General features: G+C 41.3%; 1 protein-coding gene across 1 annotated transcript in view; it reads right to left on the bottom strand.

Moving 5' to 3' along the window:
* Nucleotides 1-18,496, bottom strand: part of TMTC3 (transmembrane O-mannosyltransferase targeting cadherins 3) — a 144,852-nt gene that overhangs the window by 48,277 nt on the left and 78,079 nt on the right. Inside the window, exons 9-10 of the mRNA XM_075856804.1 lie at nt 2,507-2,630; nt 572-683 (exon numbers count right to left, since the gene is read on the bottom strand). Of these exons, the coding sequence (XP_075712919.1) occupies nt 572-683; nt 2,507-2,630 (236 nt within the window). The remainder of the gene's footprint in view (nt 1-571; nt 684-2,506; nt 2,631-18,496) is intronic.

Here is an 18,496-nt window from a genome sequence, read left to right as displayed (position 1 = left end):
TGTGTGGCACTACCATAACTCCCAGGCAGCACGCCCGCTGTTTTGGGGTTATGCAGCTTTATGTGTACTACCCCATATGTATAAAAGATGGACCATTGTACTTCAGCATTTTTTACACTTTGTGTCTCCCTTATTTCCTCATAGATTGTAAGCTCTTGCGAGCAGGGTCCTCACTCCTCTTGTTTGAATTGTAAATTAGTTGTGTCAATATGTAATGTCCCTGAACTGTAAAGTGCTGCGGAATATGTTGGCGCTATATAAAAAAAAAGATTATTATTATTGTTGTTGACAGATCCTGATGGATGCCACCAACTTTTTATTTATTTATTTATTTATATGTGATAGAATAGCGCAGTAGACTAGGCTAGTCTGCCTATCAGGAGAAAGGTAAACCTGACAGAAAGGAATCATGACTCCAACGTGATCAGAGATCAAGGATGTGTTCAGATCCCGGTTTGGCAAAAATTGTGGCAGAATTGCGACATGTAAGCACAGCCTAAGGGTAATAATGTTATTCTATAATAAATCATGAAGGGTTACAATAAAAAAAAAACCCATAAAAATGTCTTACCTGGCTGTACATGCGTAGCTTGCTTAAAGAACCTCAATGCTTTTGCATAACTCTTTTCATTCTCCAGAGCATGGCCAACATTATTCCACAATTTAGCATTGTTTTTATTCACCTATTGAAAAAAATTATAAAAATAATAACTAAAATAAATTGGTCGTTAACCCCTTAATGACAGGGCTGAAAATACCTTAATGACCAGCTAAAATTTTCAGCTTTTGTCTCTCTAGCTTTCAGCAGCCAGAACGGTTTTATTTTTTTTATTGACGGGAGGCAGTATTATGCGGGAGAAATTGTTATTTTTTTTTTTAGCAGTTTGGGGAGTACAAAAAAAATACACTGTGCAAGTTATATAATTTATTTTTACAGCGTGAATATTGGAAAAAAAGCGATTCTCTGAATAATTTTTTGTTTTTTTTTCATCCCGTTCACATTTCACGCTAAATAACCTGTTAAATTAATTCAGGTTATTACAGTCGTGTAGATACCGAATATGTATAGGATTTTTCTTTCTAGGTCCCCAGTGCTGACTGCAGAGGGATTCCCTGGTCTTTGATCGGTGCAATCAGGTTTCCGATGACTCGACCAGAGAGGGGAGTTCCATTTGATTATGCCGCTGTCACTGACTGTGGCGATCAAAGGGTTAAACAGCAAGGGGGGTCTGAATGTTTTCCGATCCAAGCTTTATTTAGCAGGCTGCTCTAAGTTCAGGAGCTGTATGTTACAGCTCTTGCCTAGAGGATGAGTGCTCACAGAAACACTTATCAACCTCCATTACAGCGACGCCTAAAGACCTCGCTGTAGATGAAGGACCTGCACCACCAGCTGCCAAAAGACAGTGGGTGGTTGTTAAGGGCTAGTTCACATGGTGAATTTTGCGTGGCGGGAGCCGCCACAAAATCCGCAGCGGAATTATTCCTGCAGACGGCAGGAAGATTCATCCCTCCCATTGACAATAGGAGGCTCGGGCAGAATCCGCCCGAAGATCAAGCAGAACGCTTCTTTTTCCTGCTAAATTATTATTACAGCTAGCGGGAAAAAGTGTTCTGTTCGATCTTCAGGCGAGTTCCACCCGAGCCTCCCATGGTCAATGGCAGGGAGGAATCTTCCTCCCATCGGGTAGGAATAGTTCCGTGGCGGATTTTGCATCCGACTCTCATTGAAATGAATAGGAGGTGGAATTCTGCGCCGGAATCCGCTGCAAAATTCCTCCGTGTGAACATACACTAAGTGTGTGCTCTATTAAACAAAAACACAAAAAAGCCAATTAGGGCAATACTACAGAAAATAAAACTGCAATTATTAGGAACTTTTAGGTATTTCCATATAAAGCTTCATTCACTTACTCCTATAAGAGGTCTGAACTAGAGGTGAATGTTTATGCCAAAAGGGTCCCTTTGAAGAAAAGTAGGGAAGACTTTCCACTGATGGGATCCACATAAGAGCTGTATGTTTTGTGCCAAAGCTTGAATCCCATCAGTGGAAAATCTCTCCTTTGGCTGAACCCATATCCCACTTTTGGCATTAAGCGTATGGCTCTTACAAGGACAATTTATGCAGTCCCATGAGTGAAAATTAGGTGTAAGCACACAGACTGCTACAAACGCATCTCCCAACTCCCTGTAAAGTATTTTCAAAGATTTGTCTAAGTCCCAGAAAATAACAGAGAATGAAACGTTTTTCTGAAAATCCGCCACTTGACAGAAATCATCCAAGTTGCCGTACTAACAGAGGTCAAAAATAGAAATAGACATTTGACGTGTAGAGGTTACAATTGGATTTTTTTTTTTTTTTTTGCATGTGATAGGGACTGCTGGATCTTTTCAAACAGTAAATGCTATAGGCTTAACTGCCTGTATTACTGAATTTACAATGAGGCCAGCTATTTTGGTCTTGGTTGCAACAACATATTTGAAAATAGCCAGAATAATACACTACCTTTAAAGCAGACATAAACAAAGTATATTCAGATTCCCAGTCCCAGTTCCTGTTGAAGGTTTTCACGGCATGAGTGAACAGCACTACAGCTAAAAATACCCAGGACAGTTTTCTCAATCTGCTGCTACAATTAACAAAGGCAGAAAAGACAAAAAAAAAAAATCTGTTAAATGTTGCGCTACTTGTGCAACATACAAATCTTAGCTTTTTCTATTCATAGATATAATGGCAAGGAACAACATATTGACTAAGGTCAAGGACAGATAGACAAAGTGAAAAACGTAGGCCTCATGCACACTTCCGTTGCCCATCGTACGGCCGCTAACGATGGATCTGTGAAACACAGACCGCACATGGATGGCTTCCGTGTGCAGTCTGTTGTTTTACGGACCAAATGAAAGGAATGGCCAAGACTATTCCGTCAAAAACGGACAGGAGTAGGACTGGTCCTATTTTTGTCAGAATGGCCACACTGTTCCGTTAAATCAACAGAAGTGTGAATGGCCTCATAGAAATTAATGTGGCAGTGTGCCATCCGTTAAAAAAAACAAAAAAAAAAACGGATAGCAGACTGAAGAAAATAACTGAAGTGGGCATGAGGCCTTATGCCTCATGCACACGACCGTGTGCGCTGGCTGAGTCCCATTAGTGATCCGGGGAAAGATAGGACATGTCCTATCTTACCACAGATCAGAGAATCGGGTTTTCACATACCCAATTTACCTGCTAAAGTGAAAGGGGCTGTGAAGACTATCGGGTGCCACTCGGATGCCGTTAAAAATGGCCCGAGTGGCACATCCGTGTGCAACTGGCGTTAGGCCTCATGCCCATTTTTTTTATCTTCTTCAAGGTTCTATCCTTTTTTTAACGGATAGCACACGGGCACATTCATTTCTATAAGGCCACGCACGCTTCCGTTGTTTTAACGGAACCGCGTGGCCATTCCGACAAAAAAATAGGACATGTCCTACTCCTGTCTGTTTTTGACGGAACGGTCTCGGCCATTCTATCCATTTGGTCCGTTGAAACAACGGACTGCAAACGGAAGCAATCTTTGTGCGGTCCGTGTTTCACAGATCCGTCATTAGCGGCCGTATGACGGGCAAAGGAAGCGTGCATGAAGCCTTAGACAAACATCAGTTATTGAAGAAAGATGCATATATTTTACAGTTGTGTGAATGAAACAAATCCATAGGGAATGAAGCAATCAGGAACACAATCCAGGCATTCAATAAATAGTGTGTTCTCAGTTCTGGTTCCAGCTTCTACACAACAGTCCAAGTGTCTGGAAGTCACAACCAATCTTCAATCAGAACGGAGATAGAACATTTGAAAGAATAGAAAGTATTTATATTACAAATAACAATACCAATATTTCAACCACGCTGGGAAGAAAGGCATGCACATTGCATTCTTTTACCACCACATAGTTTACCAGAGGCCCAACAGAAAGAACAAGATGCCACAAAACCTATGGCCCAACTAGTGTAAAAGCCAATTTTTTTTTGCAATTATAATCAGGTCTGTTCAAGACAAAATGATTTTGTGAAACTTTGTCCTCCATGATAGTGAATGAACTCTTATATGTAAAAAAAGATTGGTGGTCTTAAAAGGAGAACTCCACCATTAACGCAAACACATGTTAGAAGAGTTTGCTTTTCCGTATACCATCCGAAACTTTTATTCCCCATCACATGAATTTTTACTAAAAGCATTTATATGGCTACATGTACACGAGTGTGTCCAATTTAAAGAATAAAATAAAAAGCAAATCCTAAATAGTTTGTTTTTCTGACGACTATCCAACATCTGATTACATGCTATAGGTGATATTTTCTGATATAGCATGTCCACCCTTTGGCGACCACTATAGTTACAAATACCATTTGATTTAAAAGGTCGCATAATTTGTATATACATTGCAATAACTTGTACGTTTCCTGAGTCACATTCGGTGTTCTAGTCCAGAGCTGAATTTACGTCTCTGCTGGTTATAAAGCGGAAATCTCCCAGCATTCCTTGCTGGCTCTCCCACTATATGCACAGAGCTTCTGCTGGTGATTTGCATGCTGAAAAGTGTAGCATTTACAGCAAGCACTGTACAGCAATCTGAAAATAACGACTTGTCCCACTGCATTATAGGAGCTCCGCTAGCTGTTAGGAGTGTGACTGACAAAATGCTTGTTAACGGTTTTTAAAACAACCACCAGAATTAGAATGCAGCTCTGGGAGTAGAATAGAGGCTGTAAACCAGGATCAGTACAAGATAATTAATGCAATATATTTACAAAGTAAGTGTTAATCCACATGGTTCTGCCGTGTCCATTGAGCCTTCAGACACTATGGTGCCCCAGGTAGTGTGCTGCCCCATGGTGCACACTGCACCATACACGTCATATTACACAGGTTCTAAGGGAAAATACCTCTGTAATATGGCATTCATTGGAGCATGCCATGCAACATTTTCTTTTCTGTCAGATTCATACAGAATAACCTCCATATGAAGTCATACAGAGGTACAATATTTAACCTTACGGTTAAGGGGTGGGGGGTCGTTAGAGAGGCGCAAACTGATTCAGAAGGAATCATATTCGGTTGGTATTTCCCAAAAGTTTTGAATTCGCCGTAATCCGAAACGTTTGTGGTTCACGGCAGAAAAATCAAAATGATGGCCGCCATTTTATAGATTAATGGAAAAAAAATAAAAAATGAGGGGAGATTAAAAATACTATGCTCACTACCTTCCCTGGTTTCCCATAGTGACGCGCTGCAGTCAATCACAGGCTGCAGTGGTCACATGGGACAATACAATGCGATCTCCGCAGGTAGGCAGGGACGTGTGGCTATGGTAGAAAAAGGAGGACGGCGAGTATGGTATTTTATTTTACTTAGGGGTGGAAGCGCAAGTGCCCAAATTGCCCTTTCTGACTCTCTGATGTCTTCTAGGACTGTAACCAACTTGTATACAGTCCTAGAAGACCGTTTTTTCTGAAAAAAATCAAATTATGGCAAAATTGCTTATCTTTAGGTGCCATATTATAGGTCCGTTCGACAAGGAGCTTGTTCGAAGCTGTAATGTCTGCATGCGGCCTACCTGAACCAGGTGTTAAAATTTTATCACACTTTACAGCGAATGTTATGTCAAAAAGATCTACCACATGTGAAAAGATCATACAAATAAAGGCTGTGATTTCCTGATTTCTAGAATGAAAGGGCTCCAGAGAAAGCCAGGACCCCTTTGGTACTGCTCTGAGATTTTGCCTACTGAAAAGATGACATTTTAAAGAGGCTCTGTCACCAGATTTTGCAACCCCTATCTGCTATTGCAGCAGATAGGCGCTGCAATGTAGATTACAGTAACGTTTTTATTTTTAAAAAACGAGCATTTTTGGCCAAGTTATGACCATTTTTGTATTTATGCAAATGAGGCTTGCAAAAGTCCAACTGGGTGTGTATTATGTGCGTACATCGGGGCGTGTTTACTACTTTTACTAGCTGGGCTTTCGGACGAGAAGTATCATCCACTTCTCTTCAGAACGCACAGCTTCTGCCAGATCACGCTGTGACATCACTCACAGGTCCTGCATCGTGTCAGACGAGCGAGGACACATCGGCACCAGAGGCTACAGATGATTCTGCAGCAGCATCGGCGTTTGCAGGTAAATCGATGTAGCTACTTACCTGCAAACGCTGATGCTGCTGCAGAATCAACTGTAGCCTCTGGTGCCGACACGATGCAGGACCTGTGAGTGACGTCACAGATCTGCACTGCCAGAAGCTGGGCGTTCTGAAGAGAAGTGGATGATACTTCTCATCAGAACGCCCAGCTAGTAAAAGTAGTAAACACGCCCCGATGTACGCACATAATACACGCCCAGTTGTACTTTTACTTTTCAACACGCCCAGTTGTACTTTTGCAAGCCTCATTTGCATAAATACAAAAATGTCCATAACTTGGCCAAAAATGCTCGTTTTTTAAAAATTAAAACGTTACTGTTATCTACATTGCAGCGCCGATCTGAGGCAATAGCAGATAGGGGTTGCAAAATCTGGTGACAGAGCCTCTTTAAGCAAATGACCACTTAAAATCATTGGCAGTGTGCTTAGAATATTGTGCCACATTTTTAGGAACAGAAGGTATCATTGTGTGGGATGCAGCGCTCATCTGAAGGACTGTGGGCACATATTTAGAAGAGAACGGTCATTTTATAAAACCTGTCATGACATAACTTATGACTTCATGTCACTAAGAAAGCGTCCGGTTACCTCAACCCCTATTGATAGCTGCAACAAAGGTGTATAGTGCTGCTCAGACGCGTGTCGTGCCCCCTTTTTGTTTTGAGCCCATATGTCGTCCATGCCCTTCCAGGAGAGTCGTTAAGAACAAAGCTAAGCTGGCCAAACCCTATGACAGTGTCCATTACAAATTTTCATAGTAACAGAGAATACACACTGAGAGATCAGTCATTTGCTTTCTGCATAAGACTTAAAGATAAAAAAGTAAAATAAATCATTATTAAAAATACAATGCATCACGTAATGCTAACCAGAAAGTTTAGCATATTTAAAGAGCGGTTGCCAACAGAAAGGAGGAACGTACAGAAAAGAAAACTGGGATGAAATACGGTAATATTCATGCAAATGGTAAGCCATAACATTAAGCGAGGATAAAGATGGAGTGCTTTGTGAGGTAGACACCGGTGAATAGAGTGTTTAAGTGCACTGCTAAGTCTACTGTTCTCGTTTCAGCCTGATTAATTTTTAATCAATAAAGGAAATTAGTTTATGCCATCTATATGGTTATGATACAAAACAGACAGGATGTAATATTGTTCTTAAGACCAAATTACATTGAGATAATTGATTTATATTAATTAACATTAGAAAGTTCAACATACAAAACTCTACAAATTGAATTTGTTGCTCCCTGTAAGACAGCTGGCCTGGACAAGACATAACTTCCCTGCTATAATGAAGACATTGTAGCCTTTTCACCCGATGACCGGTAATTTCTCAACATAAATCTTTATAATTTATTCGCTAACTAACCACAGTCATGCAACTAGTTGCTGAGTCATGCTTCCTTACATTGCTAGATGCAAACTATAGTCCATATATATCGTACTGTGCAAAAGTTTTAGGCAGCTGTAGAAATACGCTGCAAAGTAAAAATGCTTTGAAAAATAGAAGTGTTTGTTCTTTTTATCAATTAACAAAATACAAAGTGAATGAACAGAAGAGAAATCTAAATCAAATCAATATTTGGTGTGACCACCCTTTCCCTTCAAAACAGCATCAATTCTTGTAGGTACACTTGAAAGTCATGGATATTGAAGGATTATAGTCAGGTGTATAATTAACCAGTAATACCAAACAGGTATTCATGAGTGGGTTAACCACAGTCATTAAATGTAACAAAAACCGCAGTGTAGAAGGCTTAAAACTGGGTAAGGAACATCTAAACTCTGCTAAGGTAATGTGGTGGAAGACCGTATCCAGTCACAGAGCCACCATAGCAAGACTGAGTACAGCAACGAGACACAAGGTAGATAAATTGCATCAGCAAGGTCTCTCCCAGGCAAAGAGTTAAAGCAGACTGTAGTTTCAAGATGTGCTATTCAAAGTCTTTTGAAGAAGCACATAGAAATGTGCAATGTTGAGGACAGTAGACACAGTGGTCTGCCAAAGAAACTTCGTGTACCATATTAAGAGACACATCATGCTTACTTCTTCTAAATTGGAAGATGTCCAGCAGTGCCATAAGCTCAGAACGGTCAGAAACCAGTGGGACCGAGGAACAACCATCAACTCTTCGGAGAAGTCTGGCCAGAAGCTGTCTTCATGGAAGAATTGCGGCCAACAAGCCATACCTTCGACGTGAAAACTAGGCCAAGCGACTCCACTATGCACGAAAACATAGGAACTAGGTGCAGAAAAATGGCAGCAGGTGCCCTCGACTGAGACCATTAAAAAAAATATTTAGATGAAACAGAAGGCACTTTGTTCTCCAAACTGCTGGAGAGCGGTACAATGATGTGTCTGCAGGCAACAGTGAAGTATGGTGGCTGGATTTCAGCAAATGGTTTGGGAATTTAGTCAGGATTAATGGTGTGCTCAATGCTGAGAAATACAGGCAGCTACTCATCCATCATGCAATACCATCAGGGAGGTGTCTGATTGGCTCCAAATTTATTGTGCAGCAGGACAACGACCCCAAACATACAGCCAATGTCATTAAAGGGGTTTTCCCATCAGGGACATTTATGGCATATCCACAGGATATGCCAGGTCAGATAAATGCGGGTCCCACACCGATCTCTAGAACAGGCCCCCCTAAACCCTGTTCTACTGCTCTGTGCTCCGGCTGACTCTTGTGATTCCCGGCCATGAAGAAGAAAACAGTGTAGCTCGCTGAGCTACGTGGTTTCCAGAAGTCCCAAAGAACTGAATTTTAATTACGGAAACAGCATAGCCCGCATGCTACGCTGTATCGGTAACTGCCATTCACTACTATGGAAGTTACAGAAATAGCGTAGCACAGCGAGCTACGAGGTTTTCTTTTTCATAGTCGGAAATTACACGCTTCAGCCGCAACACAGAGCGGTAGAAAGGGATTTAGGGTGCCCCATTCTAGAGATAGATGAAGGTTCCAGATGTCGGACCCACACCTATTTGACATTTATGACATTTCCTGTGGATATGTCATAAATGTCCCCAATGGGAAAACCCATTTAAGAACTATCTTCAGAGTAACAAGGAGCCCTGTAAGTGATTAAATGGTCCCCACAGAGCCCTGATCTCATCATCCAGTCTGTCTGGGATTACATAAAGAGACAGAACGAGTTGAAGAAGCCTACAGTTCTAGGCCAAAAGTTGAGACGGACACAAATTTTGGTTTTTACAAAGTTTGCCGTTTCAGTGTTTTTAGATCTTTTAGTCAGATTTTTCTATGGTATACCGAAGTACAATTATAAGCATTTCATACGTTTTTAAACTTTTATTTACAGGTATATCAAGTTTAGCTAAGACCCAACATTTACAGTGTGGACCCTTCTTTATCAAGACTTCTGCAATTCAGCTTCTGGGCCTATAGTTGACTGATGGCAACCCATTCTTGCCTAATCAGTGCTCATAGTTTATTACAATTTCTGTATTTTTGTTTGTCCACAGGTTCTCAATGGGATTGAGATCCAGAGAGTTTCCTGGCCATGGGCCCAAAACTTTAATGTTTTATTCACTGACCCACTTAGTTATCACTTTTGCCTTGTGACATGGTGCTCCATCATGCTGGAAATACAAAAAAAATGGGACATAGAATGTAATTAAAACCACAGAAAAGGCCATACTCACAGATTAGGTGGTGGGTAAAATACCCGTTCCAAACAGGACGCAACCAGGTCAGAGAATGCTGTTGATGGGAAGTGCCCAGGTGAGTTTAAATAATGATAGCCACTCCCACTTACCTTGACACAGTATCCAAACACTATGCCTCCATGTTTTACACACTACACTCACGTTTTTGTTTCACTCACAGCCCTGATTTCTACACACTACACTTAGTCATGTCCCCTATACCTCACATGTGCACTATACACAGTACTTTATTTATTTATTATTATTACACATTTACTTCCATGCCCAACACACCACTCCCCTCAAGGTAAGTGGGAGTGGCTATCATTATTTAAACTCACCTGGGCACTTCCCATCAACAGCATTCTCTGACCTGGTTGCGTCCTGTTTGGAACGGGTATTTTACCCACCACCTAATCTGTGAGTATGGCCTTTTCTGTGGTTTTAATTCCATCATGCTGGAAAAACACAGAATTGCTCCTGGATCGTTGGGAGAAGTTGCTTTTGGTGGATGTTTAGATACCATTCTTTATTCGTGGAAGTGTTCATAGGCAAATTGTGAGTGAGCGCACTCCCTTGAATGAAAAGCAACCCCACACATGAATGGTCTTAGGATGCTTTATTGTTGGCATGACACAGAACTTCTGGTAGCCCTCACCTTTTCTTCTCTGGACAATTATTCTTCTAGATGTCCCAAACAGTCTGAAGGGGGCATCAAAGAAAATAACCTTACCCCAGTCCTTTGCAGTCCAATCCCTGTACCTCCTGCAGAATGTGGAGTCTGTCCTTGAGGTTTTTCTTGGAGAGAAGTGGCTTCTTTGCAGCTCCCTCAACACCAGGCTAGCCTCCAAAAGCATTCTCCTCACTGTGCGTGCAGATGCACTGACACCTGCCTGCCTTTCCTGAGCAAGCTCTGCACTGATGTTAAACAGTTCCCGTAGCTGAATCCTCTTTAGGAGACGGTCCTGGCATTTGCTGGACTTTCTTGGGAACCCTGAAGCGTTCTTCACAGCAATTGAACCGCTCTCCTTGAAGTTCTTGAGGATAAATGGTTGATTTAGGGGCAATCTTACAAGCAGCAATGTCCTTGCCTCTAAAACCCTTTTGATGTTTCCTTGGAGGTAACAATGGTTAACAGAAGAAGACAATGGATTTCAAGCACAATTCCCATTTTAAAGCAACCAGTATAATTCAATCAGCATGACAGAGTGATATCAGCTGCCTTGCCCGCAGCAATTTCTCCTGAGCGAACGAGAAGATCACTGAAATGATGTATACAGTTCTATTTGTGGCAAGGCTGAAATGCAGTGGAAATTGGGTTTTCGTGATTAAGTTAATAGTCATGGCAAGGAATGACTTTGCAATTAATCTGATCACTCTTCATAACAATCTAGAGTTAATGCAAAAGGCCACTATAAAAACCGAAGCAACAGACTTTGTGAAAACCAAAATTTGTTTCAGTCTCAAAACTTTTGGCTAGGACTGTACATCCACAGAAGCTCTGTGGTTAGTTCTCCAAGATGTCTGGAACAAGCTCCCTGCAGAGTTCCTTCAAATACTGTGTGCAAGTGCACCTAGAAGAATTTATGCTGTTTTGAAGGCAAAAAGGTGGTCACACCAAATATCGATTTGAGTTGGATTTCTCTTCTGTTCATTCACTTTGCATTTTGTTAGTGGATAAAAAATTTTTTATTAAACACTTCAATTATTTAAAGCATTTTTCCACACTACTGTACATGTACAGAATTTAGGACATGAATTTCAGTTGTACGTAATGGGCCTCATGTATAAAAACTAGAGTAGGCAAAAAGTGGAGTAGTTTCCCTAGTAACTAGATTCAAATTAAATTAAAGACGAGATCTCACCGATTAGCGAAAGCAACAATTTGTCTTTGGACAAAAAACAACCAATTATTTGCACATTTCCTCTTTTATATGGTAATATCTCAATGGGTGAATTACATTCTGTTTTCTATGAAGTGGCTACGTTTTTTTGCAACAGCTGGAAGAACAGTTATACCTTGTATGGGATATTCTGCTTTAAAGAGGACCTAAAATGTATGTTTTAGTTAATACTTGCATTCTGCATAAAACAACAATGCTGTAGAACCCTTTCCTAGAACTAAAACTTCCCTGCTAATTCTTGCGAGGCCTTGAAGATGCTCTGTCACCACATTATAAGTGCTCTATCTCCTACATAATGTGATCGACGCTGCAATGTAGATAACTGGTTTTTATTTATTAAAACGATCAATTTTGACCAAGTTATGACCTATTTTGGATTTATGCTAATGACTTTGTTAATAGACAACTGGCCGTGTTTTTACATTTTGACCAAGTGGGCATTGTAAAGACAAGTGTATGACGATGACCAATCAGCGTCATACACTTCTCTCCATTCATGTACTCAGCATATCGTGATCTTGCGAGATCACGACGTGCTGTCACTTACTCACATATTAACTTTACTGAACACTCTATTAACACACTATTAACACTCCTGACACGTTTGTGTGGGACCTAATGACAGCACAACGTGATATCGACGTGCTGTGTGAGTAAGTCACACACGAACGTTACCGAAGTGTCGGGATTGTGAATAGACATCGCGTCCAAAGGTAAAAACAAGCCCAGTTGTCTATTAAGCCTCCAGGAATGCAGGCTCAATGTTAGAGGCTAAGGCTGGTGGGAAGGGGGCTCACTTCAAAATAGTTATATCTTGGGCTGTGGACCACGAAGAACAGTGGTTCTGGTGGCATATGAAAGATGTGATTCACATCTTTCATATGCCACCAGCTGTTGCAGCTGCAGTTCACAACTGGAGATATCGCTATTTAATGTGAGCCGCTTCCCTGGAGCATCCCTGAAGCTGAAGGTGGAATGGCCATAGCAAGAGACGATGGAGGACTGAAGAAGCCATTTAATAAATGTTATTGATTTTCAAATAGAACGCATATCTGTCATAAAAAACAGAAAGTGCAGTAACTCTTTAAGGATTCCATGTGAAAACGTTGAAAGTGAACGAAGTGGTTCAACATCCTCAAATCCAGGATTAGACGAAGAAACCCCTCCTTCTTGAAAACTGTAAAAAGGTGTGAGTAAAACCTTTGAAATTGTTCCAGCTGAGGAACTGGGACAATAACTTTCCGCAGAAAGCACAAACAGCCTGGGAAAAAGAAAACTATTAAAATCAGGTGGCGAGGTGGAGTAGAGAAAACTTCCAGGAGGAACCTTTAAAAACTCTTGTATACCATAGACACCACCTCTCAAACCCAGGCGTTGTCCTTTTGAGCAAGCCATGTCTCCGGAAAGTAAAGCAGTTGTTCCACAAATCGGACATCCGCCGAAAGTGGGGAGACATCTTCATGCTAAAGGTGTTTTGTTAAAGGGGGCACCTGGGGCCTGCGCCGCAGCTGAAAAACCGATCTAGGCTTAAAAGATGTCTGGCTTGCATAGTTGGTCTGGTTCGTCCTTCAGATCAGACAGTTTTCTGCAAGGAGATATTAGGAAAAGAGAGTAAACTGTGCAACCGGAGAAAAGACTAAGTACAGGCTGGGTGGTTCTGAGGTAAGAGAGAGCTCATTCCGCCTGTAGCCTCCGTAATAAACGCATTCAGACATTTGCCAAAAAGTCTGCCACCCACGGCCTTCTTGAACACTTGACGCTGCCCAAGATCTCAGTTAACCAGCGCTGGATGGAATTAGAATTAACAGAAGCACAGGCATTGAAACGGCTGCCTCAAAAAAGAAACTATGAAGCATGGGTAACCTGAGAAGCGGCTTCAGTGAACTCCCGCTACGGCACTCCAAAAAGCATGCTGTGGTGCAGATGCTTCCCCCACACTGAGCAGGCCTTGCTCACCCAGGTGGATGCAAAAGCCAGACGCAGAGTGGAACATGCATCCCCAGAAAGAGATTTAGCTTTAAAATCCAACAGCTTGTCCAGAGTGTTGCTGAGAGAAGCCACCTTAGCCAAAGGAATAGTAGAAGTAGTCCTTGCAATAGGCGGATCCACTGAAGGAGACAAAGAAAATAACGAGACCAAGTCTTCGTGAAAAGGAAAAAAAAAGTATCTGCGTGTTTAGAAACAACATGACGCCTGCCCGGATATTTCCACTCCTTGGTTAATAAGATTTTTAATTCGCTATGGTTTGGGAAATAGCTTGAGGCGCTGCTGATGCTGTACGGGTGTTTCCTCCCGAAAAGGGGAGATGGGAGACAGAAGAAAAAAAAGAAGGGGGATGGGAACATCTTTACCTTTAGATTTCAGTCATCTTGCACATGTAGTGGGGTACTAGAATGCATGGAGAGACCCTAGTAACCGTCAGGCATTGGAATAATTCCAAAAAATTACTAATTTGCCAATAGGCAAACAGGATGCCCTAATTTCCAGCTACCTAAACAAGTAGGTACTCAAATATAACTTTTATTGAATACTTATAAACTATTAAAGTAGCCAAAGCTAGCTGACAGTATCTAGTTAGTATGGCACATTGCCAAAATACACTGGGTAAGGAGCGACTTGTGTGCAAGTGTACGCCGTACTACCACTAACTCCATATATTGAATTAGGTCTAAATGTAAACTAGTCCATGAGATTAAAATTAAAAGTCCCCCCGACATGTTTCGCTATGAGCATAGAGTCTGCAGGGGCAGAGCCCTTATGGAGCAAATGGAAATACCAGTAAAGGGCAAGCCCATAAACTGGAAGACAGACAGATCGTCTATCCAATCAGAGAGGCTCTAAGTATAGCCAATCAATGGAGAAAACAGTGTGCCTGCGTGTTAATGAAAAACGACGTGTCCATAATCTAAATGCCAAAGTTCTGTTACTGCGCATGTCAGGGCATTTAGAAATATCGAAGAAGACTCTTCATGTAGTCAGTCAATAGGGAAAGCCGAGTGTCTGCATGATAATATGGAGCAGCGCGTCTAAATGTTAAGTGCTGAATTGCTATTTGTGCACATGTCAAGATAATTAGATACATCAGGGAAGTGTCTCTTGCGCATAACAGTAGACTAGATAAAAGATGCGACTGAATTGCATATATACACTATTATTCCAAAAGTCAAGGACTTAGGCTGATGATCAGTATATAAGTGAAAATTACTAGTTATACGAGGAGGTTAAAAGAGAGGGAAGCAGGAGGAACAATAAGTGGGAAGGTGGTTATAACCAAAGTAGAACGTACATAGGCCAAAACAATAGTAATATACAAGTAACTAAACGTGTGTATATATATATATATATATATATATATATATATATATATATATATATATATAAAAATGTATATATATTATGGTCAGAATTCTAATCAGTAAGTGATGGCCAGGAGGATAGAAAGCGGGATCCACGGAAGGTCAAAAATTATAGTGATGTTTGATGGAATAAAAAATGACTTCTTAGAGAAAAGCTACAAAAGTGAAACCCTCATTGAGGCCATTGGGGCTTAAAGAGACTCTGTCACCAGATTATAAGTGCCCTATCTCCTCTATCTCCTACATAATCTGATCGGCGCTGCAATGTAGAGAACAGTGGTTTTTATTTTGAAAAACGATCATTTTTGAGCAGGTTATGAGCAATTTTAGATTTATGCTAAAATGGAGTGTCTGTGCTTTTTGCAGATTTTATACTGTGCAAGTTGCAACATTTTCTGCACATGCTCAGCTCTGCAAAATGATGTGTTTGCAGAGCTGAGCAAAGACAATATAAAACTTTTGGCACCGTCCTTTAAAAAGTCACAATTTTTGAAATACAGCAAAACAATACCCATATACACCCCAAAACAGCCAAATGCATAGTCGACTGCGCTATTGATTCCGTCGGAAAACCGGAAACCAGCCGGAATGGTGACGAACGGAAAGCATTAGCGATGTTTCCGTCACCATTGAGATCAATGGTGACTGAAACGGTAGCGGTGGTGTCAGTTTCACTTTCCGTTGCGGGGGTTCACCCGACGGAACCCTCCGACGGAACCCCGGAACGGAAATGAACAGTGATGTGAACAGGCCCTAATACAAACGGAACGTCTACTTTCTGTTGGTCTGTTCCTCTGACGGAAGAGATAAACGGAAAGCCAAACGGAAGCCGAACGGTGATGTGAACAGGCCCTTAGTCAGCGTCATACAATTTCTCTGTAGAACGTCCAGTTGGTAAAAAGTAAAAACACGCCCAGTTGGCTATTAAGAAACTAATTAGCATAAATCTAAAATTGCTCATAACTTGCTCAAAAATGATCGTTTTTCAAAATAAAAAGCACTGCTGTTCTCTACATTACAGCGCTGATCACATTATCTAGGAGATCGGGCACTTATAATCTGGTGACAGAGCCTCTTTAAGGAACTTGACCTATGGATCCAGCGAGCTCCCTCCTACAGGAGTTTTTTGTCCAGATTGCCAGCTCTGGGGCCCAATTTAAGTTGGGTGATACCCCAGAATTGAAGAGTTTTTTTAAATTCCTATCATGAGTCAATCTAATGTGTCCTGTTTTTTGTTATGGATAGTACGAATATGCTTGGAAATCCTTCTCAATTGCTGTATAGTCTTACCTGCATATAGTTTTGGACATGGACACTTGGCTGCATAAACAACTCCACTGCAACAACGTAAGATTTTCCATCCAGAGGATTATAGAAGGTCTTAGTAGTAGCCATCAGGGGACAGAAGGGTGGGACCCCTTTACAGGAGAAGGGAGCCATGCGCTCTGCAAAATGGATGGTTTAGAATAGCGGCTATATACCAAAAATCCCCTAAGGATTTACCCCTTCGGTATGTAATTCTCGGAGGGGGGGGGGGGGGGGATATAACATCTCTTAAAACAGGATCGGCTTTAAGAATATGCCAATGTTTTTGTAGAATGTTAAATATTTGGGTGGAACATACATCAAAATCCCCTATGCATCTGATAAAGGTTGAAGATTTGTTAGATCCTCTGCCTTTACCATGAAGTAGCTCTCTTCTTGTGGTGGCCCTGGCATAAGCTCTATGTAGAGTTTTTTTTGGATACCCACGTGCAAGAAATTTATGATCGAGGATATTACACTCAGATTGGAAAGAATGTTCGACAGAGCAGTTTCTTCTAGCTCTGAGGTACTGCCCTATCGGGATACCTTTCTTCAGGGCAGGTGGATGGAAACTCTCCCAATGTAGAAAACTATTAGTAGCTGTAGCCTTACGAAAAACTCCTCCAGGGGGAAGCTCGCTGGATCCATACGTTAAGTTCCCCAAGTCCAAGCAGCCTCAGTGAGGGTTTCACTTTTGTAGCTTTTCTCTAAGAAGAGTTATTTTTTATTCCATCTAATATCACTATCGTTTTTGACCTTCTATGTATCCCTCTTTCTATCCTCTTGGCCATCAGTTACTGATTAGAATACGGACCATAATATATAAACATAGATTTTAGTTCCTTGTATATTACTATTGCTTTAGTCTATGTATGTTCTACTTAGATTATAACCACCTTTCCACATTTTCTTCCTCCTCCTACCCTCCCTTTAACGACCTCGTATAAGAAGTTTATAAGTGGAATTGACTAATCAGGCGAAGTCCTTGACTTTTGGAATAACGGCAAAGTATTTTGACAGGTGCATTACCTATGTGTATATGCAATTCAGTCGCATCTTTTATCTAGTCTACTGTTATGCGCAAGAGACAATACCCTAATGTATCTAATTATCTTGACATGCACTCATAGCAATTCGGCACTTACAGTTTAGACGCGCTGCTCCATATTACCATGCAGGCACACATCTTTCCCTATTGACTAACTACATGTAGAGTCTTCCTCGATATTTCTAAGTGCCCTGACATGCACAGTAACAGAACTTTGGCACTTAGATTATGCACGCGTACTTTTGCATTAACACGCAGGCGCACAATTTTCTCCATTGATAGGCTATCCTTAAGAGCCTCTCTTATTGGATAGACGATCTGTCAGTCTTCCTTTTTATGGGCTTGCCCCTTTACTAGTATTTCCATTAGCTCCCTATGGGCTCACGCCCATCTAGACGTCAATCGGAGGTTATAAAACGGGTCTGACTGCAGTACGCCGCCATTAGCTCTATTCAAACCCCTGAAGACTCTACGTTATTAGCGGAACATGTCGGGAGGGCTTTTCCTTTCATTTTAATCTCAACAACTAGTTTACAGTTAGACCTAATTCAATATAGAGTTAGTGGTAGTACAGCGTCCTGCAGCCGCTGGCCGTAACACTTACACACAAGGTCGCTGGCTACTTTTAATTGTGTGGTTATTGTTTAGGTTATAAGTATTCAATAAAAGTTATATTTTAGTACCTACTTGTTTAGGTAGCCAGAAACTAGGGTATCCTATAGTGGGGTAACGGCGCTCTGTAGAAAGACAATATATAAAGTTAGGTGACCGGCGAAGAGGGAGAAATGTAGCAGAGGACTGCCTGGTTTCCAGACACCCGCAGGGGGTTGACAGATTGCAAACAGGCTGAAATACAAACTGCATGAAAGCGAAGAAATAAAAAAAAACTAAAAATAAAGAATAGCAGCATTTCTACTTCCTAGGACACTAGGGTAAAAATTTTATTAGCCAGAGTCTGTCGGAAGGGTATGGCCTAAATGGGCAGAGCCAAAACGCTTTCCTACCTAGTGGCAGGAGCTGTGGT

The sequence above is a fragment of the Rhinoderma darwinii genome, chromosome 3 (genome assembly GCF_050947455.1).
Source record: "Rhinoderma darwinii isolate aRhiDar2 chromosome 3, aRhiDar2.hap1, whole genome shotgun sequence".
NCBI lineage: Eukaryota > Metazoa > Chordata > Amphibia > Anura > Rhinodermatidae > Rhinoderma > Rhinoderma darwinii.
Note: the sequence above shows the minus strand (reverse complement) of the source record. Positions and strands in the feature narration are given on the sequence as shown.